At 24.2% G+C, this 25127-nt stretch overlaps 2 protein-coding genes across 5 annotated transcripts; both read right to left on the reverse strand.

The window, feature by feature from the left end:
* Nucleotides 1–1363: 1363 nt before the first annotated feature.
* Nucleotides 1364–15064, reverse strand: LOC127287253 (putative uncharacterized protein DDB_G0292292). 4 transcript variants are annotated; one of them, XM_051314082.1, is made up of 6 exons: nt 14849–15064; nt 11197–11250; nt 10892–10950; nt 5602–7003; nt 3126–3338; nt 1364–3052 (listed from the first exon to the last, which is right to left on the reverse strand). In XM_051314082.1, the coding sequence occupies exons 2-6, from the start codon at nt 11219–11221 to the stop codon at nt 1644–1646; spliced, it is 3108 nt and encodes a 1035-aa protein (XP_051170039.1). In that variant the 5' UTR covers nt 11222–11250; nt 14849–15064; the 3' UTR covers nt 1364–1643. The 4 variants fall into 4 exon arrangements, with proteins under 4 accessions (XP_051170039.1, XP_051170038.1, XP_051170040.1 ...); XM_051314081.1 differs by having other exon boundaries at nt 14844–15064; XM_051314083.1 differs by having other exon boundaries at nt 15027–15043.
* Nucleotides 15065–16784: 1720 nt separating this feature from the next.
* Nucleotides 16785–24219, reverse strand: LOC127287265 (probable ATP-dependent RNA helicase DDX47). The gene is made up of 8 exons (XM_051314105.1): nt 24008–24219; nt 22021–22114; nt 21767–21931; nt 20762–20928; nt 20414–20650; nt 20067–20290; nt 17115–17376; nt 16785–16950 (listed from the first exon to the last, which is right to left on the reverse strand). Exons 1-8 carry the CDS (start codon nt 24071–24073, stop codon nt 16804–16806), a joined length of 1362 nt encoding a protein of 453 aa, XP_051170062.1. The 5' UTR covers nt 24074–24219; the 3' UTR covers nt 16785–16803.
* Between the last annotated feature and the right edge of the window lie 908 nt (nt 24220–25127).

The raw sequence follows: 25127 nt of genomic DNA on the forward strand, positions 1-25127 counted from the left end.
AGTATTTCTTACGACCAATAGGAAAAATGGCGCTAATGCATGTAAAAAATCTTACATAGGGGGGGGGGGTTCAAATGACCAGAAAAAAGTCTTACGTAATTTATGGACGACCCCGAATCGACCTGGCGCCGCGCAGACGGAGAGATTCCCCCCACCAGATGCCCGATCCGATCGTTGGTCCCCACCACTTCTCGGCCGGTTGAGCGGGTACAAAAGAAGGCGGATTTGTGAATTGAGATGAGAACCAGGCCGGGTCAACTCCGTTGAATGAAAATGGCAACATTCAGCGCCTCTACAACCAGCGTAGCAACTAATTTTTACTCAGCTTGTATATCTATACATACAATAGATATAGATATACAAGCTGAGTAAAAATTAGTTGCTACGCTGGTTGTAGAGGCGCTGAATGTTGCCATTTTCATTCAACGGAGTTGACCCGGCCTGATGAGAACTGAGTGTTACTTAGAGCAGTAAGGTTTTACCTTTCTTCAATAGTATAGAGTTTTACTCTAATAACCGATGTATGTCGAGTTTTACTCGAACGCATTTAGATTCTTACATGGATAAATTTTGGTTCTTTAAACATATTAAATTATGCTAGAGTTTTACTCTAGTATAAGTAATCGCGAGTTTTACTCGCTATTACAAGTTTCTAGCAGCATCTCATGATATCGTCCAGAGGAGGAACATCGCCCAAGAAGAAAATTTTCCAACTGTTCCAATATCCCGGTTGACGCCGATTAAGCAGATTTCGCGGCTCGATTCCTATCGAAGCCGATTACACCTCGCGGCTCAACGCAGCCGATGGATACCGGTTAAATCAAATATCATTTTGACGTCGTGATTAACACAATTAATAAATCCTCCCGTGAATTTGAGCAAACCACGAATTATTATATTTTACTCGTTGTTATCCGTTTGATAGCAGTCGTATTCCGTTCCAGTAGTTTAATCGTTACGTACAATACGTCACTAATATTTCGCGAATCTTGCGAACTGATCGCAATTGTCATTGTTAACGCAGTCTTTATCACTACATTCATGTTATCTTATTTTTTATCGTAATGGAACCAATTGCGTGGTCCACGATATATTAAACTAACGTACGAAACTTGATGTCAGTCCGTAAACGTCCAGTCAATTTTTGCATTGCTTGTAAATAATATTGTAAATAAATAATTTGTTTTCGATTTGTAATTAACCCGTTGTTTTATTTTTATTTGAATCAAAAAACCCTGGCTCGGCGAGCTAATCAGATTCAATAATTGCAAACGTTACAACCGTGCTACTTGGGTATGTAAAACAGAATGAGGGTTTATAGAAAGTGATTTATGAAACATAATATATATATATGAATTGTGGCTGTTGCAAAAAATTTTTATTCATAAATATGAAAATGTGTAAACAATTTCTGTTTTTATTTATAAAATTTTTGAAATTATAACAAAAACTTAACTATATAGCCAAGGTAGTGTCAAAGATCCTATAAATCAGAAACCTTTGTCTGCGACATTCGTCTAAAATTTCCTACAGTGATTCTTTTTTATTTTAAAAAAAAATCTGTCATAGTTGAAATTTTATTTTGAACACTTTTATTTTTCCAGTAAATACTAAACAAATTTTAATTTAAACTATATTAATCATCAGTCCGCAATAGCAGATAAATCGTGGAAAAATGCTTCAATTGGTAAAGTAGGTGTGCCATATGTTGATTTAAAATGTGATAAAAATGCCGTTTTATCTGACGTTGGTGAAACTTTTTTAGACATACTTGCTTTATTGTGTAATGATGATGCAGAACTTGTTAAATCTGATACACTTTGTGAAGCTTTCTCTAAAATTAATTCATCTTCTTGTTCACTTGTTAATGTTGGTAAATTATTATTTTTTAAAGTTTCATTTCTTTTGAGTCCTGCTTTTGAATTATAACGATAGAGATTAAAATTTGGTTTTATTGTTCTATTATTGTGAATTGGTGTAATTTTCAAATCGACATTTGACGGTGTGACTATATCTATTTCACTTTTGATTAAGGATGGTGCTTTTAATTTACTTCGATGTTCACCAGAATAATTCTTTTCTCTCAGATTTTCGGCACTATTTAATTTTGATGTAATAAAAGTAGGTGGAGTGACTCGAGATATATTTAGAAGATTTAGCCTTTCTTTTGGTGAATATTTATTAATTTTTTTTCTAATCTGAGTCGAATTTTCTTGGCTCTCTGTTAATGGTGTTGTTGAACTTGGTCGATATGATATTCTTGACATATATTTATATCTACCACCGATTGTATTCTCAAATTTGTTTCTGTCTAATGGAGATTTTTTTTTAATTTGAATATTTTCTGTACTTGATTCAGTTGTTGATTTTCTATTTTTATCATCGAGTTTACTTTTATAATCTTTAACGCTAAATCGTGGCCTTAAAGTGTTTGCAGGTCTAGAAAATCGAATTTTAGATGTTGTCCTCATAATCGTTGGGGAAGTTGATAAAATTTTTGATTCATGCTTTGTGGTGAATAAATCTGTTGGTGTTGTTGTTAAAATATTATCTGTTTCGTGTATTTTTTCGTAATTGTTAATTGTTGATAATTTCAATGAAGGTTCTGTTATAAAATCCTGATTATTTACTATTGAAGTTTGTGTTGAAGCAATTATATATTCATAATTATTTCTATCGTCAACGATCAATTCTTCTGTTACTGGATAATTATTTTCAATTTCTTCTGTGGGATTTTCAGTTGTATGAGTGAATTCTTTTTTTGTTTCAATTTTACTATCATTTTTATAATTTATTAATTTTGTATTAATTTCAGTAATAATTTCTTCGTCTTCTTTATTTTTCGCTTCAAATTTAGTCGTGGTTTCTTGATTTAAAGCAATTATGTTAATTGTTGGTGTTGTAATAGATTTTTGAGCTACTGATATTGGTCTTCTTCGATGTTTTCCAACTAAACGATGACTTTTTACTCTCTCTGGTTTCCTTCCACTGTCCTGCAATTCCGTTGTTGATTTTAAAGTAGATGTATAAGCAAATGTTTCTGTCCGAATGTCTGAAATTTTAAAATGAAGAAAAGTAAAAATTTAATTTAATTTAATTTAAAAGTAAAAATTCTTTGTAATTACCCTTAATAGGAGAATGAGTAGCTTCATAATAGGTAACAGGTAACTCAGTCGTTACAATATAACCATTTGTCACAGGTATTTTTGATAAAACATTTTCATAGAACTCAAGACTTTTATTTATTTTTTGCGGATTATGCTGATTAAGAAAGACATTCTCTAACTCGACCTCTTGTCCAAATTTGTATTTTTCAGGAGTTGTTTGATCTGAAATTTCTAAAAGAGAAAAGAAGAAAGAAATCTAAGAAACAAAATATTATAGGTTATGTTTATGACAGTTTTACTTTCATTAAAATTATTAAATTAAAGGTTGTGTTTATGATAGTTTTACCTTCACTGTAAAAAAAAGTACTAAAATAGTGCCGATTTTAGGTATCAAAATAGAATCAAATGAGAATTAGAATTTGCATTTTAAAGGATTTTTATTAAAAATAATTATTTTTTTTACGAATTTTCATTTTTCAAATTAACATTTATCAGAATTTCTTTTTTAAACGAATTCAAATTAACATTTGACAGAATTTCTTTTTTAAACGAATTTTTAACAAAATTTTTTGCTACAGAATTTTTAATTAATAGAATTTTTAAGAAACCGAATTTTCATTTGTCCGGAATTACAAATAATCGACAGAAATATTTTAGCGCAACTTGTAAAATTGACCAATTAGAAATTATAAAGAAAAACGTGATTGGTCAATTTTAAAAATTGCACTGAAATCTTTCTGTCGATTGTTTGTTCGGCCATTTGTAATTTCGGACAAATGAAAATTCAATATCTCAAAAATTCTATCAATTAAAAATTCAGATAAATTAAAATTTGGTGAATTAGAATTATTCTGTCATTTAAAAATTCGAATTTAGAAATTCATGAGCCAAAAAAAATTTCAATTCAACTGAATTAGTTTTCATTTAGGTACTAGTGGGATATAGTTTTTCCTTATTAAAAAGTATTAAATTATAGGTTATGTTTATCATAGTTTTATCTTGAATAAATTAAATTATATACGTGAGGCATTCATCGTCATTTGGACCCCCCGGCTCTCCAAAAATGGTTTACGTTTAAATTACCGGGCATAGGTTTAAAATTTAGATAAAAAGAAATACTTTTAAATGCCGAATAGCACTTTTTGAAAATTCAAAATAGCGGTTCCAATATGGCGGCAGAATTTCTAAAATGTGATTGGATTTGCTTGAAACTTGTTACTCGGAGGTATTTGGGGTCACTGATAACGAATCTAAAGTCAACATTAAAAAATTCAATATGGCGGCTCCAAAATGGCGGCAGAATTTCTAAAAAGTTATTGGATTTGCTTGAAATTTGTTACTCGTGAGATTTTAGGGATCGCTGATTACGAATCTGAAATCAGAATTTAAAATCCAATATGACGGATCAAATAAATAAGGGACGAATTTTCAAAAAGTGATTGTATTCGTTAAAAATAATTGTTATATTTAATACAATATTTTGTATATTTTTTAAAAATTAACTTATATTCTAAATCAACTACCCCAAAATCTCCTTAGAAACAATTTGCATTAAATAATCAAATTTAAAAAAAATCGTCCGCCATACTGGATACACCATATTGAATTTTTAAAATCTGACTACAGATTCGTAATCAGCGACACTAATAACCCCTGAGTTACAAGTTTTAAGCAAATTCAATTACTTTTTAAAAATTTGTCTGTCATATTAAATCCACTATATTGAATTTTTAAAATCTGACTTTATATTCGTAATCAGCGACTCCAAAAACCCCCGAGTAACAAGTTTCAAGCAAATCCAATCACTTTTTAGAAATTCTGCCGCCATATTGGAGCCGCCATATTGAATGTTTTAATTTTGACTTTAGATTCGTTATCAGCGACGACCCCAAAAACCCCCGAGTAACAAGTTTCAAGCAAATCCAATCACTTTTTAGAAATTCTGCCGCCATATTGGAGCCGCCATTTTCAATTTTCAAAAAGTGCTATTCGGCATTTAAAAGTATTTCTTTTTATCTAAATTTTAAACCTATGCTCGGTAATTTAAACGTAAACCATTTTTGGAGAGCAGGGGGATCCAAATGACGAAGAATGCCTCACGTATATAATAATTTAAATTATAGGTTATGTTTATGATAATTTTTTACCTCCCTATACTAAAAATAATTATTTTTCAAACGATAAAATCCGAAAAAATTTCAAAGAATCTGATTAAAACTTTATCCCCCCCCCTCTGAAACCTAATTACAAATTCAATTGAATGAATTAGATCTAATGATGATTCTAAAAATGTCAGTATAGATTTTTCATTGGTTCTTATATTGATTTTTTTCTAGGAGAGAACTATCATAAACATAACCTATAATTTTTTACTTCTTAGCTCTCTTTCTTCAGTGCACGTCATGTACTATTTATAAGTTTAATTTTCATTAATTAATTAATTTTGATTCCAAACTTCAGAAAGAGTAAACAAAATTTAATAAATATAAATTACCTGAATATCTTAAACTTTCTTTTCTATCCTTAATCCTCTCTTGTTTTTCATAGACTTTTAATTCCTCTTCTTGCTCGTTATATTTATTCTGAATTGATAAAAATTCATTTTGTTTTGGCAATTCTTGATTCAGAAATATACTTGGTGATGTTGAGACCCGATTATTATTATAATTATTGTTATTATTATAATAATTATTATTGTTATTATTTTTGTTGTTGTTGTTATTATTATTATTATTTTTATTGTCGTTATATTGTATTGAATCAATATTTTCTTGTTCTCTGTATTTATTTTGTATTGTATGATGTTCTGGAATGATTTTTCTTTGAAAATATTGTTGCGTATCAGGTGTTGTATTTTGTAAATATGCTTCCTTCTGTGTAAAATTTTCATACTTTGGTGTAATATATGTTAAATCTTTATTGTTTTTAACTGAAGTTCCACGAAACATATTGTTATATATTTTTTCTATGCTATTAGCATTAGTGTAAATAATTGGATTATCTTCTGTATTTATTTCTGAATGATTTTTCTTTACATTAGTCGAATAATGATGAAGATAATTTACTTGCATTGGTAATAAATTTGATGGATAAAATTTTGTAGGTATCATGTAATTTTGATAAACGGGTTTTAATTTAATTTTTGATAATGCAGTAACATAATTTTTCTCCGGATATTCATCAATTAAATTGTTTGGTTCATTTTCTTTATTAATCTTTGGTGAATTAGTTTGATTAATAATATTATAATTATTATTCGAATTTCTAAAATATGAATTTTCAGGTTGTATATTGCGATTATAATATTGTTGAACGCTATTATTGTTTAAAAATTTATTACTAAATTCAACACTAGGAAGTGCTGAAAATGGTTTATTTAAATTTTGATTCATGTATGTTACAATTGGTCGATCAACTGATGGATATGATGGTTTGATATTAGCTGTAAAAAAATGTTGCCTAGTGGGTTGTTGTTGTACTTCTGACATTAGAAATGATTTTGGTATATTGGAATAAAATTGTGTTCCATCTCTATTATTATTTGGTTTTATTGTTCTACTTGTATATGAATTATCTTGAAGAATAAAAGGATCTCTATTTGTGGGCAAAAGAAATGAATATTTTCTAGTTTCAGAAGGAAGCAATTTCATATTTGTTTGAGTAAAATGATTATAGTTTCCTAATATTTTTGGCTGATGATTCTCTTTTGATTCATAATTATTTTGTGGTTTTAATATTTTTGGATCTACTAAATATTCTTGTAATTTTTTCAAATCAGGATAAACAGGCACTGTTGAGGTCCAAATATTTGTAGAAGTTGGAGGTTTATATTTTATTGTTTCTTGATGTGTTACTGGACGCCAATCATTTTCATATGTACTTTGGTATCTGTGTACCTGTAAAAAAATGTTAAATACTCTGCAAAAAAGAATGTTGGATGGAGGGGTTTTATATGTGTAACGTGCTCTGAAAAAGGGATCTAAGAAGCAAAAAAATTAATGGTTATGTTTATGATAGTTTTACCTTAAATAAAAATATTAATTTTTAGGTTATGTTTATGATAATTTTACTTGAATAAAAATTCATTTTTATAATTATATAAATCAAAAATTTTTTTTTTGTTTGTGACGAAGACTTAATAATAATCTGCATTGAAAATTGATCCTCTCTTTATTATTCGAAAATGTTTCATATTTTTAAGTTAAACATCATAAACATAACCTATAATTTTTTGCTTTTTAGGTTCTCTTTCTTCAATGATCATATATTGACGAAGTGGTATAACGAGACTTAACACCATTTATATCGTCTGCTATTGCGTAAACACTAACTGAAAGCAGAAATGTTTCAGTGAAATGAGTTTTAAATTTTAGTTAAAATTCAATTTTATTAAATTGCATATTGTTAGAGTTTCATTGTCAAAGTTTGAAAATATAGGATTAAAAACAATTAACTTGCAAAATATCTAATTTGTATTTATTCTAATTTGTAATAATTAAATTTTTTAATCTATAATTGAAGTATTAATAATTTAAAATATAGGTAAAAAGAATTTTGAAAAAATTGAAATTTTAATGAATCAAAATTTGAATCAATTGAAATTCGGATAATTTTAAACTTTAATCATTTAAAATTTGAATAAATTGAAACTCGGATAATTTGAAACTTTAATAAATCAAAATTTGAATAAATTGAAATTCGGATAAAAAGCATCAATCAATTAAAATTTGGAAGATTTTAATGCCAAATACATTAAATTTTGGATGAATTAAAACTTAAATCAATCAAAATTTGTATGAATTAAAATTTGGCTAATTTGAAAGTTAAATCAATTAAAATTTGAAGAAATTGAATTCGGATAATTTAAAACTAAAATCAATGAAAATTTGGATAAATTAAAATTAGAATAATTTGAAACTTAAATCGATTAATCTTTAGAAAGATTCAAATCTCGTTAATTTTAAGTTTCGATCGTTCGAATTTTCTGAAAATTTTAATTAATAAATTTTGACCAATAAAAATTAGAATTGATTGAAAGTTGGAAAATTTCAAATTTAAATTAAAATTACGGCGCGTTCATAAAAAATAATTATATTATTACTATTATATTTAATATAACTGTTGCAAAATAATAAAATAATAATAATTTACGGTATTAGTTTTAATTTCTCATAATTGTTAAAATATTCGATTTTTCTAAAGTTTACATTTTTTTTTAAATATATAAATAACATAAGCTTTTAGTTTAATAAGTCTTAAATTGACTTTATACAATAGAAATGTCGAATTTTATCTATTTCAAAGGTGTTTTGACTCGAATCGCGCCGTAATTAGTGCATTTACCCTATCTTTATAATATTAAAAGATAAAAAAATTGGAACAATTATTAAAAAAATAATTTTGTGTGAAAAATGGATGGAATAGAAAATTTTGTTTTCACAACTTGCAAAAAAAAATTACCATAGCCTTTTGAAAAGTGGTGCTACGTAAATAAAACTTTCTTCGCTTTTTTGAAAGTAGAAAATGACGCTGAGAATATAATTGTTCTGAAAAGAATTGTACCAATTAGTGATTTGAGTATTAAAGTTATTGTAAACAAAATTTATCCTTTTTCAAGGTTTTTAAGAATCGAATGTATGAAAAATCTAATTTTGTTAATGAAAAGAGTTGAAGAATTATACACTGAAAAAAAATTTATTTAATTCAAATACTTCAAATTATTTGAAAAATATTTAATTGGTTCAAATTCTTTTTATTTGGATCAAAAAAATATGTATTTGATTCAAATAACTTGAATTATTTGAATCGCATTTATTTATAAACGAAATATTTGAGTTAAATAAATGAATGAATAGTTTCAAGTAACTCATTATTTGTATTAAATAAATTCATTTATTTAATACAAATAATGAGTTACTTGAAACTATTCATTCATTTATTTAACTCAAATATTTCGTTTATTTGATACAAATAAAAAGTATTTGACACAATAAATTTATGTAATTGATTCAAATAAACTGAATTATTTAATACAAATAATTCATTATTTAATCCTAATACACTATTTCATCAAGACAAATAAAAAAATATTTCAATCAATTAAATATTTATTTGAAACGAAAATAATGAGTTACTTGCAACTATTAATTTATTTATTTCACTCAAATATTTCATTCTTTTGATACAAATAAAAAGTATTTGATACAATAAATTTATTAATTCTAATTAATTAAATTATTTAATATAAATAATGCGTTATTTAATGTTAATACACTATTTTATTAAAGGAAAATAAAATATTTTGACCAATTAAATATTTAAGTGTAATGAGAATAATGAGTTATTTGATACTATTCATTTATTTATATATATATTATTTAATATTCTAAGTCCAAAAGTCAAATATTTTTTCATCAATAAAAAATTAATGTTTCCAATGATTCAGAACAACGAAAAACGCGTTTTTAATAAAAATATATTTACACTTTTTTTGAAAATTCACCTGGGATGATTCATGATAATAATCATGAAGCTTATAATTAATTATACTTTATTAATTGCATTTAATTGGAAAATATAATTTAATATCTTAATTTTAACTAAATGATGTTAAGCACTTTTCTGAGTTAGATCTTTTGCAAATTTAAATGACATCAAGAAGTTAACATTCGTTTTCACGTAGCGTGCGTAGCGTATAGTTAAAAGCGTTAGACTCATAATCTGTAGGTCGTAGGTTCGATTCCCCCCATGCGTTAGATTTATTTATTTCTCAGGTTTGCGTTTAATCATTAATTCTATGTAAGAATTAGTTGAAAAATGAAAATATCCGATCATAGTATGTAGAAATTACATATTTTTTAATTTATTTATTTGAGTAAGAATTTAATTTAGAAATGGAAGAATTAGTAAATAAATATGTTATTTATTCAATTCAAATTTTGATTTATTTGAATCAAAAAATTCTTACATTTTATGCAAATAAATTATGTATTTCGATCAAATAAAATAATAATTGCCGCAATTAAAGAGGTTTTAGTTTCAATTAAAACAATTAATTATGACAAATAATCGAATATTTGATTCAAGAAAATTTTTAGTTGTTTGAAGAAAAATATTTTATTAATGCAAATAAATATTTATTTGAATCAAAAAACATGCAGTATTGAATGAAATAATTTTCATAATTGATTCAAATAATTATTTATTAGCTTTGAATATTCCATTTATTTGATTTGAATATTTTGTATTTGATTCAAATAACTATTTATTTGATACGACAAAATAAAATACTTAGGTTTAGTAAATGTGTATTTGATTCAAATACATATTTATTGAATAATAGACAAGTAAATGATGTATTTGGATCAAATACTTTTTATTTGATCCAAATAAATTTTTTTTTCAGTGTAATAATTAATTATATTTACAAAAATGCATTTGCAGTTTATAACAATGAAATGAATTTGGAATTTTTCAGAAAATTAAATTTTATTTACAATATTATTTCTCAAATTAAATTAAATATGAATGAAAATTCAAATATTAAATAAATTTCAATGGATTGGATAAGTGAATTACAAGTATTTTTTATATATAGTTTCTTTTCTATAAATTTTTATAAAATATACATATTCTTTCAATAAATTTTTTTAATTCCTTTTTATAATTGTTATGCGTTACACGTCTCCTTATACTACTTTGTGCGCATATTTTAAGTGTCTATAAGATCCCTTTACCAAAGTTTTTTAAAAACGTAGATGGAGATGAATATGTTAATTACTTACTAGATTATAATTATTTCTGTTCATAGACATTGCTTGTGCCAAAAGAAATGTTGTAAGAACTATAAAAAAGAAATTAAAAAATAAAAATTAACGGCTTTGATTAAAAATATTTTAATATTTATTTTTTTATTTAATATTTTTTTATAAACGAATATCTTTAACTGTTAATAGCCTCAAAATGTTTATTATTAAATTTAAAAAAACAGTTCGAAAAAATTAAAAATGTTTTCTGTATTTTTTACTTTTAAAATTTTTTTTAAAATTGAAATGTAGGTTTATTATTTTAATTGAATTATTATACTTACAAAGTAATATTATTTTGGACGCCATAGTGAATAATTAATTTTCGTATCATCTGCCTAAAAGAATTAAAAAAATTATTAAAATATTTATTGTTATTTAAGTGATTAAGAATCCCTTAAAGTTATTAAAGATATTATTCTATATTCAAGTTTCCCTATTTTAAAAATAAAAAAAAAATTAATTTATTGAACTTTCGAAAATATTAATTTAGAAGAAAATTGAAAATAGTATATGGAACTTGTAGCATTTTTAGGATATTATAAAATTTTGCAAATTTTGCAAATATTTAAAAAGAAATGTTTTAATTACTATTAAAATTTTCCTTATTCTTTCAAATAATTTTGTCACTTTTTTTAAATTAAATTTTTTATTTTTAATTCTGTACAAATAATTAATTTTTTATTAAAAAAATTTAATATTTAATTGTTAAAATATATCATGAAATTAAGAAATCAATTTTTTTCCATTTAATAGAAATTAAAAAATTCCATTTGTACTTATATTGTGTATGTTGAGATGTTTAGCAATAGTTTATAGTACCTATATCTATAAAAATTTCATAATATTTCTATAAGTACAGAATCAAGTAATTTATGCTATATCTAACACTAAACAGAGTTATAATAAATTATTGTTGTTAATAATTGAATTGAAAAAATTTATTTCCAATTGAAAAATTTCTGAATAGTTAAATTTTATAACATTTAAATTGCAATTTAAAAATTATTTAAATTTATTTTTATAAATTAAAAAATGTAGATATATGTTTAATCTAAAAAATTATAGTTTCATTAATAAAAATTTATTTTTCTAATATTTTTTTCTTAAAATGATACTAAATTTTATTAAATCCTGTATTAAGTTTATAAAAGTTTTTTTAAAGTTTAGAATTTCTTATATGAATATTATGCCTTTTTAGCATATTTTCCAAAACTTAAAAATACTTTTTAGAAAATTTGATATTTATCATATTCTTTCCGTGTGAAAAAAATTTTCAAATGGTTTTATTAGGTTTTGAAAAAATAAAAATTGTTTTTAATTTAATTAATTTATTATTATGTTCTGTTTTATATTTTATTTACCTAATTAATTTTCTTTTAATAATTTTTTACATAATTTTGATGATTAATTTTTTTATTGCTTATTGTTATTTTTACTTATTGCTTTATTAAATTTTTTTTTGGAAAATTAATTTATATTTTAAATATTAAATTTATAACAAGAAAATTACAAAAAAAGTCTGTATTTAAAATATACAATTTCAAATTGATTTTCTTTTTTTTCAAAAAAAAGAAGATACGATAAAATCAAAGTTCTAAACAAGATAATTATCGGGGTGAGGGGAGAATGCAAAGATATAGAAATTTTAAGCTGCGAGAGAGACGCGTGTTACGGGAGATGGTAACGTTGAGTGGGGGAGAGGGAGAGAGTGCAATACGAGATCTCAATACTCACCACTGATTAGCCTTTGCGTGAAGCGAAAGTTCAAATTTCACGTAATTGCAAAAAATTGACTTTTGATTTAAATCATTAGGCCAAAAAAAATTGTCCAATTGAAAAAATTGGATGAAATTAAATTATAAATTATTGAATTTTTGATGAAAAGAAAAATGTAAAATGCAAATTTTATATACAAGAGTCAGTCATCAGAATTTTGCAAGATTTTTTTTTTAAACTAATAGAGATATAAATTTCTTGAAACCGACAGATAACAGGATGTCCGTAGGATGCCCTGAATATCCGGTGAGGTTTTAAAATACAATTTTTATTTAAAAAATTTTTTAATATCGTCCAAAATTACTAGGATCAATTAAAATTGTTTTTTTTTCTAATAATACTTTTCACACATTATTTGAAAAATGATAATAATTTAAAATTAAAAAAAAAATAAAGATAATAAATTAAACAAGAAAATAATACATAAAAAAAGAAAATAATAAAAAAAAGAAAATAATAAATAAAAAAAGAAAACAATAATAATAATAAATTTTACAAGGACTTACACGGATTTAAAATATTTTTAAGTCAGAAACTTTATGAAAATTAATAAAAACATACATGACATTTTTATTTTTTTTTTCTTTTTGCTAACGAGAGCAATTCTAGTAAATTAAAAAAAATTTATTACCTAATCATTAAACAAACGATGTCAAATTTTTTTTTTTTGTAAACAGAAATAATTGAGTATATAAAAATGAATTATATTAAAAATTTATATTTATAATTAATTTAATAGTTAAAGATCATTAAGAATTTAATTTTAATAATAATAAAATTCATTAGTAATAAAAATTGAATTTATCACTCAGTAAAAGTTTTAAATAAAGAATGAAAATTCTCAATCAAATTATCATTAAGTTTACTTTGTTTAATTAACTAATGAATAATATCTATATAAATTAGTGGATAAGTTTCTCTTTTTTTTGTGAGTGTGTAAATTTTCTATTTCTTTATATGGAATCAAAAAAAAAAAATATTGACATTTTAATTAATAATTAAAATTTTTTAATTTTATCTTAATTTGTAAATTTATTTTAAATTTAAATTTGCATATATTAATATAAATATTCAAAAACATGAAAAATGTCTCCTGAAATTTATTAACCATAATAAACGTATTCAAAAAAAAAAAAAATTATTATATTCAAATAATCGGTTACTTGATTGGCATAAAAAAAAAATATTCACTTGAACCAAATAATTTTTATTTTAATTAAATAAATTGTATTTCAATCAAGTTTTGTATTTGAAACAAATATCAAATGAAAATAATAAATAAATATTTAAAAACTCATTATATGATTAATTGTTTTTAATTATTTATAATAATTATAATTTAAATTCTTTATGTCCTAATTATTTATAATAATTATAATTATTATAAAATAATAATAACTAATAAAAATACAAAATAATAAGTGTAATATAATAAATAGTAATAAGCATTATAATTAATTATTTTTAATTATATTGATAATAATTGTAATTATTATAAAATAATAAATTTAAATAATAATAATAATTGTTAGTAACTAATTAAAATAATTATAATATTAACTAATAACTCTAACTAAATATAATATTTAATTCAAGTAAATATTTATTTGAGAAAAAAGTTAGGTAGCCGATTATTTGAATGAAATAATTTTTTTTTTCAATGTGCAAGAATTTTAAAAAATCATCAAGCCTCAACAAATAATTTATTGTCATGCCATATAAAAAAGTTTCGATGACACCTCATAAAAAATCCGATGATATCTAACAATATCCTAAAGGGCTTTACATTTTTTTTTCATGCTTCTTGACTATGCAAATATAACAAAATACTGCGACAATAATCAGATTATTTTTCACATTTTTCGTCATTATTTTTTTTTTATTAAGGCATGTAGGACTAAAATAAATCCATTTTTAACGTGTCTATGTTAGCGGATATCAAATTAATTTTTTGTATGAAAAAAATCTTGATCTTAAAAATTCAAATTTCAATAAAAAAAAAAATTAAAAATTTTAATTCATTCAGATCAATTTCGAGATCTTTATTTTTGATTTTCTATTTTTTTCGTAATTCAAATTAATTATTGCTAAAATTGGAATTTTTTTTTTCAAAGAAAAAAAAATAAAAATTAAATTTAAATAAAACTAATACCTCACTTATATGGTATATAATTTTGTTGATGAAAACACTGTGTGTACATTTAAAAAAAAATGTGGAAAATTGACAATAACAAAAGTTTTAAAAAGAATATAATAATTTTTATATTCTTTTTAACTGAAACTTTCACAAAATATATTAAATGAACACCTAAACCACTGTACTGATTACACGTACTTACTGACCACACAGTATTTTCATTTTGTATCGTCAGGTGTTTGTAACTAAAGTATCTCTGGTCCCTTCCCCGCGCATTCGTATCTCTCTTTTATAATGTAATGTTAAAGAAAGTAGGTTCTCGTCTTGACGCTTCTTTCCGTGAGTCGACTTCATCATTACTTACGGTGAAGACTTATTTGAGTTAGTAGGCTTTCCGCTACATAGAAAGTTATCAAGATCGAAAAACATGCTTCGCCGGAGCGGTTCAATTGAAAAAATGAACAGAAGCATTTATGCGCAGTTTATATCATCAAAAAAATACGCAAATTCTTGAATTTACTTCATTTAACTTCAAAAATAGTTAATATATACATTTTTGTATTAAAAAAAAAATAACATGTTAATTTACAAAAAAAAATATTATTTAACAAATTTTAACTACTTTAATTACATTTTTTTCTTATTTTATGTATGTAGTACAAAGTAAAAGTGTAGTAAAAGTCATTCAGATAACATAATATTTTTCCGGAAGTTTGCTGCAAGTTTACAGTACTAGAATCATATTTTTAAAAAAACTTTGAACTTATTTTTGATTGAAATTTTCCGTAATTTCTGTTGCTTAAAAGAATTTATTAAAAATTACAGAAAAAAATTGAATTTCAAAAAGAAAAAAAAAATTAATTTTGGAAGAGTTATAGTTGAAATTATTAAATTAAACCTATGTATTTAACGCATAACCCCCAACGTATCATTGAATTTATAGTTTAAATCTTTGGGATTGTATATATGCTTAGTGAATAGCGATTCTCCATAATCGAATTTGTTTGAAACTTGTCACTTAGAAGTTTTTTAGGTTGCCGATTACAAATTTAAGGTTAGATTTTAAAAATTCAAAATGTCTGTTTCAATATGGCGGACGAATTTTTTAAAAACCGTTTAAATTCTCTTGAGTCTTGTTACTCGGGGTTTTTTTTGGGGTCACTGACTACGAATTTCACCTAAAACATATATATGTTATTGATAATTTTTTACTAAAAATTATAATAGTAATTTTTGATTACTTGTTGAATTTCATACTTCTGAAAAAAATTTCGATGAATTTGTCGAAAGACTTTCATGAGCTATTTTCAATCTAGAAATATAATTTTCGAAGTTGATAACAGTCCGCCATTTTGAATTTCGAAAATCTGACTTAAAATTCGTAATCAGTGACCCCAAAAACCCCCGAGTAACAAGACTCAAGAAAATTTAAACGGTTTTTAAAAAATTCGTCCGCCATTTTGAATTTTTAAAACTTAACCTCAAATTTGTAATCAGCAACCCAAAAAACCTCTAAGTGACTAGTTTCAAGCAAATTCGATTATGAAGAATCGCTTTATACCAATCGTACATTCCCAAAGATTTGAACTATAAATTCAATCATACGTTAGGGGTTATACGTTAAGTACAGGTTCCCCGCAATTATTTCATGACATTTCAGATTTGGATCTCAAAGTTGAAGTTTTAAGCTTTCTTTTGAGCCCTATTAAAGCTTTCTATACCCTCACGTTTTCCTTTTATAGTACTTCAAAAAGTGCCAAAAAAGCCATTTTTTGATACTTTAACCCCCATTTTCAGGGAACTGAACAAATTAAATTTTGTTTTTGTATTTTCTTGTTCATTGACACCCAAATATTCAATAAACCCAGGAAGTTTGAAATAAACACATGGCCATTTTTTGTTACACAGTGTAATTCTTAATTATTCTACTGGAGAAATAAATTAACAACGGCATACTTCAATAAAATTTTAGTCTTTATTTTTTTTTATCAAATTTTTTCCCTTTTTGATATTTAATGCGTTTTCTCACTCCAAAAGATTGTTCTGTATCATCATCTTCATCAGCTTTGCCATTCTGCTTTCTTTTTCCCGATTTTTTAATATCATCAAGATCTTTTAGTTTCTGAAAATCATTCATTAAATATAATTCCATAATTATTATTAATTATATTAATATTAATTTACTAATATGTTACAAATATTAAATTTATAATTTTGAAATTCTCAATTAAAAAAAAACATATCATTATTCTTAATATTTTTAATTTTATTTTTCAAATTAATTACCGTTTTAACAAGGCGTAGGGCCTCTGTTACTCTTTCTTCAAGTGCCATTACTTTATCCTCTTCCACAGGATAGGAGGGAAGTTTTTTTGAAATCAATTGTTCTATTCGCTGATATAATTCCACATCATATTGCGTTACAAACGTAATGGAACGACCTGAACGTCCAGCTCGTGCAGTTCTACCAACTCTGTGTATATAATCCTTACTGTGCGTAGGTATGTCAAAATTAATCACTATATCCACGTGTGGAATATCTAAACCTCTGCCGAAAAAAAACAATGATATATTTATTAACAAACTGGATTTCTGAGGTTTAAAAATTATGACTAATATATAAAATAATTCAATTAAATTAACAATATAATATTTTGTGACGTTATTTTTTGTGATTGGCGTCACAATGTCACCAATCGTCATTGAGACTTTTGAATCCTTGTTTTTTGAATTTCGCTATGAATAACGATTTAATGTTTACTTCATTTTGAAAATTTCCTATACTTGACACAAATCCAGTTGAAATACTGGCGCTCCATTTTTTAAGGAATTTTTCATTAATTTAGTTTACGTTAGTTTTAGGTTGACAAGCTTTGTTTAATTAACAAAGAAGCTATTTATTTCGGGTATTGACAGGTTCCGATGTTCAAGTTATCGCGAGCTTGATATTAGAAAAGTCTTTAGTTGTATTAGTAATTCAGAATTCTTGGAGAAGTAAGGTAGAAAAATGTTTCTGATTGGTTAAAATTAAAGAAAATCGTTGCGTCATCTAGTGTCAATTTTAGTATGAATTAAGAATTTAGTTTTCAATAGTTTTCAAGTATGTATTCTGTATGTATTCTTGGTTCCAGTATTTTAATAGTGGTTACAGTCATAATTATAAAATGTTGTTCATATTTATTTAAATAATGTCATAGTTCAATTATTATAAAATTAGTTTAAATTAAAATGCAAATCAATTTACAATAACTCGTTTTTCCGTCAAGGGTCCATTCATCGATGCAGAGCATTAACTCCTAGTCATTTTTAATAATTATTTATAATAATGTTTCACTTTTTTTCTATTGTTAATAACGTTTCAATTATTGTTTCCAATGATTTTAGTATTTCATTTTTCTAATATTTGAATTAACGTAAAATAACTTCTAAATATCGAGCCATTTTGTATTCAATTTGAGATCCAATTTAGTCAAAGTTTAATGATTTTAGTAATAAAAAAATATTTGTTAATTGAGGGCTCCCATACAATAAGGGGACGAACGCTCGGCGAGTTACTTTCTTGCCAGTCAAAGGTATGAAAATGTTCATAAAATTAAAATTCGAAATTTTGATTTTTGAAAAGTACTACCTTATAGTAAATAAGAAGGCGCATCTTTTTTTCCTTTAACATTTTTTTGTAGAACAAATATTTTATTTAATAAAGTTAAAAAACTGTAAATATTTTATTTACAAATTTCATTGAATTTTAAAACATAAATTGTCGTATCTTCGACAATAATTAAGGAATCGTTTTGGAATTTTGTATACACACGCATTTAGGTCCATAGAAGGCGAAGATATAACAAGAAAGTTAAAAATCATCAATTGTTTAATTATTTTTTATTATAAATATAGAAATGTCTGCTACGACGTTTTCTTGTCTTTGCCGAAAGACTAATATTTCATTTCCATTTATCAATATTTCGAAGCCTTTTTCGAATTCCATAATTCTAATAAAATTTCGTTAAAATTTTATCACAATTATAAAACGTCTAAACTTTTCACGTTTACACTTTTAAAACCAAACAGTCTGATAGAATAATCAATTCTGATCAATAATTATAAATTATATTCAAAATCATTGTTTATAATTTGTAATGATGGAAAAAGGAACCGGAGAATTGTTTATTTATTATTGTTTTGAATAAAATTTTGTTTTGGTAGTAATTTTCGAACGACTAATAGTTTCAGTGGTATGCATCAATTTTTAAAATTGTTATTTATGAATATAATATTAGGAATAATTCATTTTTATAATATGTAATATGTAATAAATAAATATATAATATTGTAATTATTAATTTTCCCTCGCAATAAATGCTCTAACGAAGTCAAGCGCTTGAAACTCCACAGAGGCGATCGCTCACGCACCGCGCGCTATTTGTTTAAACTAATATATTTCAAAAACTAAACAAGGAATCTTTCTGCAATTTTACAAAAAACTTCCTTATATACCAATAAACAAATGTCTCACTGGAAGTTCTTTTAATTTTAAACTTCCCTGCAGACTTTCTTTCGGCAAAGACAAGAAAACGTCGTAGCAGACATTTCTATATTTATAATAAAAAATAATTAAACAATTGATGATTTTTAACTTTCTTGTTATATCTTCGCCTTCTATGGACCCAAATGCGTGTGTATACAAAATTCCAAAACGATTTCTTAATTATTGTCGAAGATACGACAATTTATGTTTTAAAATTCAATGAAATTCGTGAATAAAATATTTACAGTTTTTTAACTTTATTAAATAAAATATTCGTTCTACAAAAAAATGTTAAAGGAAAAAAAGATGCGCCTTCTTATTTACTATAAGGTAGTACTTTTCAAAAATCAAAATTTCAAATTTTAATTTTATGAACATTTTCATACCTTTGACTGGCAAGAAAGTAACTCGCCGAGCGTTCGTCCCCTTATTGTATGGGAGCCCTCAATTGTTGCAGTAAAATTTAGAGATTAAACTTGAGAGTAATTATTGAGTGTAAAAATACGTTACAATTTATAGTGTTATTAATTGAAAAACGAAAAATTAATTTTTTAAATCAAGATTTTATAAAATTTCCTGACTTTCAGGTTTTTCAATTTTTGTCAAATTTGAAATTTTTTGTAGAGATTTTCTAGATGTTTTAAGAAAATGTAAATAAAATCGATTTTTTGAAATACTTTTTAACTTTAATTGAAAAAAATTTGAATAATTACCTGCTCGCAACGTCCGTTGAAACAAGAATTGATCTATTTTTTGCCTTAAATTTTGTAAGAGCTTCTATTCTCTTATTTTGAGACATTTGTCCATGTAGAGGAACAGCAGTGAGTCCCAAGTTTCGAAGAAGAAGTGCCGTTCTTATTGTATTATTACAAGTAGAACAAAATATCATAAAACTATTTCCCGCTGATTCATTGAGAAGATGAATAAGATACAGATCCTAAAAATAAATTATGTTTAACTTTTTTTTTTTGCTATTTGGTTCTTACATTCTACAAAAAGAATCTCTCTCAATTTCATAAAGAAATTAATTTTTTTTTGTTAAAATTAAAATTATACTAACCTTAAATTTGACTGGCATAAAAATAAAGTATTGTTGCAACATTTCTACTGTTGCATATTTAGTTGAAACTTCAACTTTAACGGGATTTTGTAGAGAAGCTCTTTGTAGTTTTTGTACTTTTTTTGTCATTGTTGCAGAAAATAAAAGCGTTCTTCTTTCTTTGGGAATAACTTTCAAAATTTTGTCAACTTCTACTTCAAAATCCATGTTTAATATTCTATCTGCTTCGTCCATTACCTTTAATTATTGTGAACAATAATAAAATTACTATAAATTTTATTATTAATTAAATTTGCCTTTAAAATATATTATCAATAATAAAATGCAAAATATAAATATATAACATACCAAAAACTTAAGAGAACGCAAATTGAATCCTTTTGTATTTTCTAAATGATCAACTAGTCGACCTGGTGTAGCAACAATTATATGAGGTTTTTTCGCTAGCAATAAAGCTTGAGAAATCATATCCATTCCTCCTACTATAACAGCACATTTTACACCAATAGTGACTCCTGTAATAAAAATTAAGTTACAAATAAAATTTTATTCACTATTTAAAAAAAATGTTAATAATCGAAGTTGCCACAAAAAAATTTTCTTTCAATTTTCTAATATATTTCTGACAATAAAATATTTTTTTTAATTTCATGAATTATAATGGAATTCTAATAATTTGAAGTTAGAAAAAAGCGATTTCAGCATATTTAATTCTTTTCATTAGAATAGGAATCACAATACCTTTTTTTAAAAATAGGTAAAAAGGGGAATTATTTACCGAAAATAAGGTACAAAAAAATTATAAAAAATTTCTAGTTAAAACAAAATAACAAAAAACAAAATAACAAATAAATAATACTAATAATAATAATAATAAATAAATAATAATATAAATAAATAACAAATAATACAAAATAACTAATTTGTGTTTATTCTAATTTGGAATAGTTACAATTTTTAATCAATTATTGAAGTATAAATAGTTTAAAATATTGATGAATTGAATTTTGGATAAATTGAAATTTTAATTAATCAAAATTTTAATCAATTAAAATTCGGATAATTTGAAACTTAAATCAATTAAAATTTGAATAAATTGAAATTCGGATAATTTAAATCTTTAATCAGTCAAAATGTGAGTAATTAATTAATTAAATTTTGAATAAGTTAAAATTCGGATAAATTTAAAACTCAAATCAATTAAAATTTGGATATAAATTAAAATTTGAATAATTTGAAACTTAAATCGATTAATCTTTAGAAAGATTCAAATCTCGTTTATTTTAAGTTCAATTTGGAAAATTCCCTTGATTTTCCTAATTTGTGGCTACAATGTTAATTTAAAATAATTACCTAAAGCTTCAAATTGTTCAGAAATTTGAAATGCCAATTCTCGCGTTGGTGCCAATATTAATGCAAAATAACGTTGAGGATTTTGTAAAAGAGCATACAATATTGGAAGTGCAAACGCTGCAGTTTTTCCAGAACCAGTTTCAGCCAAACCTATTACATCTTTTCCTTAAAATAAAATATATGAAATGTTATTAAAATTCAATTTGCATAAAATAAAAGAAAACATTCAATGTGTAAAAATAACAAATATATACCTTGAAGAGCATTAGGAATGGCTTCACGTTGAATTTTTGTCGGGTGTTTCCATTTTAGATCAATACATGCTTGACACAAGGAATCTGGTAAACCCTATGAGAATAAATAAATTAAAATTTTTCAAATTCATTAACTAATTTTCTTCTATTAAAAAAAATTCCGTTCATCAAAATTTAAAATTGTGAATGAATTTTTAATTCGATTCTTATAGAAATTGCTATCTTAGAGCATTTCACGAAACAATTTCATTCAAAAAATTTGATTCGCTTAGAAATTTTACACAAACTTTGATAAATTCGGTAAATTTAAACAATCACTAATATCATATTATCAAAAATAGTGATAAATTATATTTTCATTTTTATTATACATTATTCAATTAATTTTATTCTCGTTAATTGTTTAAAACATTATTTATATAAAAATATTTTTTGGTTTTAAGACGTTTTATTTTTAATTAATGTTTATCATAATTGGAGAATTTTAAGGTTTTGGTCATTTTTTTTCTAGTAGTTAAGACAGCTTTCGATGAGACAAAAAATTAAAATATCCCGGGATAAAAAATCGCAGTTATTTGTTTAATTTATTTCATTTATTTGTTTTACCACATTTTTTAAAAACTTTTGGTTTTTGGGAATTTTTTTTTAATTTTGGAATTTTTTTATTTTGGAAATTTTGTATTTTGGAAAAAATATACTTTGAAACTTTTAAGTTTTGGATATTTTTCTTGGTATTTTTGTACCCCAATCGTTTTTAAATTGAAATACTTTAATAAAACTTTTTTTCTTAAATTCAATTCAAACAGATTTATTAGTAAGGTCCTTAATATGTTAAACGTTCGTTTATCTCCTCTTTTTTGAAAAATGGATTTATCGACTTTTGAAAACTTGCTCCTCAACTAATTTGCCTTACTTAAACTGTTAATCGAATTAATTGAAAATTTTGAAATTTTTTCATAATTAACTTTAGAAACTATAAAAACTTCTATCAATAGATTTTTATGAATAAAAAAAATGATTGATTGAAATTTGAATCGATTAGAATTTTAAAAAATTAAAATTTTCGTAAATTCAAGCTTAGATTGTTTCAATTTAATGTTGTTAAAAAAAATATTTAATTAAAATTGAAATTCATTAAAATGTAGATAAATTTAATTTAGATCTGTTAAAATTTTTAAAAATAAGAAAAATTAAATTTTGAATGTACTTTAATTTAAATAAATTAAAATTCTGATCAATTGAAATTTGAATTGATTACAATTTAAAGAGATTGGAAATTCAATAAATTACCTAGAATTAAACGAAATTTAAAATAAAAACAAATTAAAATTCAGATAAATATAATTTCGAATCTATTAAAGTTTCTACTAATAAAAATTTTTACGATAAAAAATGAGGATTTATTGAATTTTGTATGAATTTAATTTTAAATAAATTAAAATATGAATCATCGATTCAAAATTTGATAAATATAAATTTGATTAAAAATTTTTCGATCAATAAGATGTTTTGACTAACGAAAGTTAAGATTCTTTAAAAATAGATCTAATAAATTTGAACAATTTTTAATAAGTAAAAGAATTGTTCAATTGAATTCAATTTTTTTAAAAAATATGAAAATTAGAAAAATAAGTGACAAAATTTATAAAAGGTAATAAAGTGACAATTAAATAAACATTGGTAAACAAAGTAAATCATAAAAAACAAAAGAAATATGTCCATTGTTTAATTATACAATAAATATTGACATATTTTAACCTATTTCCAATTTTTTTCTGTTTAGTTATTAATTAACTATTAGAGAAGAGGAAAACCAGCAACAAATTTTAAATAACCGTAAAAAAATAATAACATATTAGAAATGAATAGCTGCAATTTTGCATTAAATTTTTTCATTGTTAAACAAAATAATAAATTAATCAAAAAATAATTCAGTATCATAATCGAAGAACCGTTACTATAGTATAGTTAATTAATAATATATTACCAAATCTTGCCATGTTACTTGTTCCGCATCTTCTTCTATACCATTTAATGCTAATTTTTCGTCCATTTTTATATAAATTTATTTATACTTTGTTAAAGAATTATTTTTTTTAAATTAAAAGACTAACATCCTTTACAACACCACAAGTAGAGCACATGTCAAGACAAAACTATGATCAGGTTAGGTGCGGTCACTGAACTTCTCTTTAGAGTGGAACGTCCGAAATGTTGCAAACCTCTCATTCTTAAAGGTACTTCACACACCTTTTGGTATCCCATAAAGGTGCTTTTATACCCTCAGTATTTTAGTGAAGGTGCTTATATACCTCAAATTTCGATCAGATGAACATTATTTCTGGACCGTGAAAATGCGTGAAAATTCATTTTCACGGCGGGTATTTTTGAATTGATTTAAATAAAAAATGTTTTTTTAAGAAATATAATGTTAAACAATTGTTTAAATGTGTAAGAATAAATGAAAATAGTGATAGAAAGATGATTTGATTGAAAAATTTAGCAAATTTTGCTTTAAAACATTTTCTGTTACGAAAAAGTGTAAGATCACGATGTTTGTGAAATGGTTTGTACAGTGTACATGTGTACATGTTTCTTTCAGTTATTCGAAACAATTAGTTGAATTTAAATTTATTTAATAAACATTTCAACTTACCGATTTATCTTGAGCACTCATTATTTATTACAAACTAAAAAAACGCCGACAAAACATAAACAAACAACGAGACAATCACATCGAAGAAGCACTGTACAAACCATTTCACAAACATCGTGATCTTACACTTTTTCGTAACAGAAAATGTTTTAAAGCAAAATTTGCTAAATTTTTCAATCAAATCATCTTTCTATCACTATTTTCATTTATTCTTACACATTTAAACATTTGTTTAACATTATATTTCTTAAAAAAACATTTTTTATTTAAATCAATTCAAAAATACCCGCCGTGAAAATGAATTTTCACGCATTTTCACGGTCCAGAAATAAAGTTCATCTGATCGAAATTTGAGGTATATAAGCACCTTGAAGCAATTGGGATCCGAAATCTTGTGTAACTACTCAACCCTGAACCCACTTGTGGCAATCATCTTGCTGTTTTGTCTCTT

Source organism: Leptopilina boulardi, unplaced genomic scaffold, assembly GCF_019393585.1.
Source record: "Leptopilina boulardi isolate dan_hultmark-lab unplaced genomic scaffold, ZJU_Lbou_2.1 LbouV2_368, whole genome shotgun sequence".
NCBI lineage: Eukaryota > Metazoa > Arthropoda > Insecta > Hymenoptera > Figitidae > Leptopilina > Leptopilina boulardi.

Coding starts and splice junctions, on each gene's coding strand:
- LOC127287253 (XM_051314082.1), bottom strand. CDS start 11,221: ATGGCGTCCAAAATAATATTACTTT. Junction 10,951..11,196: donor GTCCAAAATAATATTACTTT/GTAAGTATAATA, acceptor TCTTTTTTATAG/TTCTTACAACATTTCTTTTG. Junction 3,339..5,601: donor AGAAAGTTTAAGATATTCAG/GTAATTTATATT, acceptor TTTCTCTTTTAG/AAATTTCAGATCAAACAACT.
- LOC127287265 (XM_051314105.1), bottom strand. CDS start 24,073: ATGGACGAAAAATTAGCATTAAATGGTATAGAAGAAGATGCGGAACAA. Junction 21,932..22,020: donor CATTCCTAATGCTCTTCAAG/GTATATATTTGT, acceptor TTTTATTTTAAG/GAAAAGATGTAATAGGTTTG. Junction 16,951..17,114: donor CCCTACGCCTTGTTAAAACG/GTAATTAATTTG, acceptor AATGATTTTCAG/AAACTAAAAGATCTTGATGA.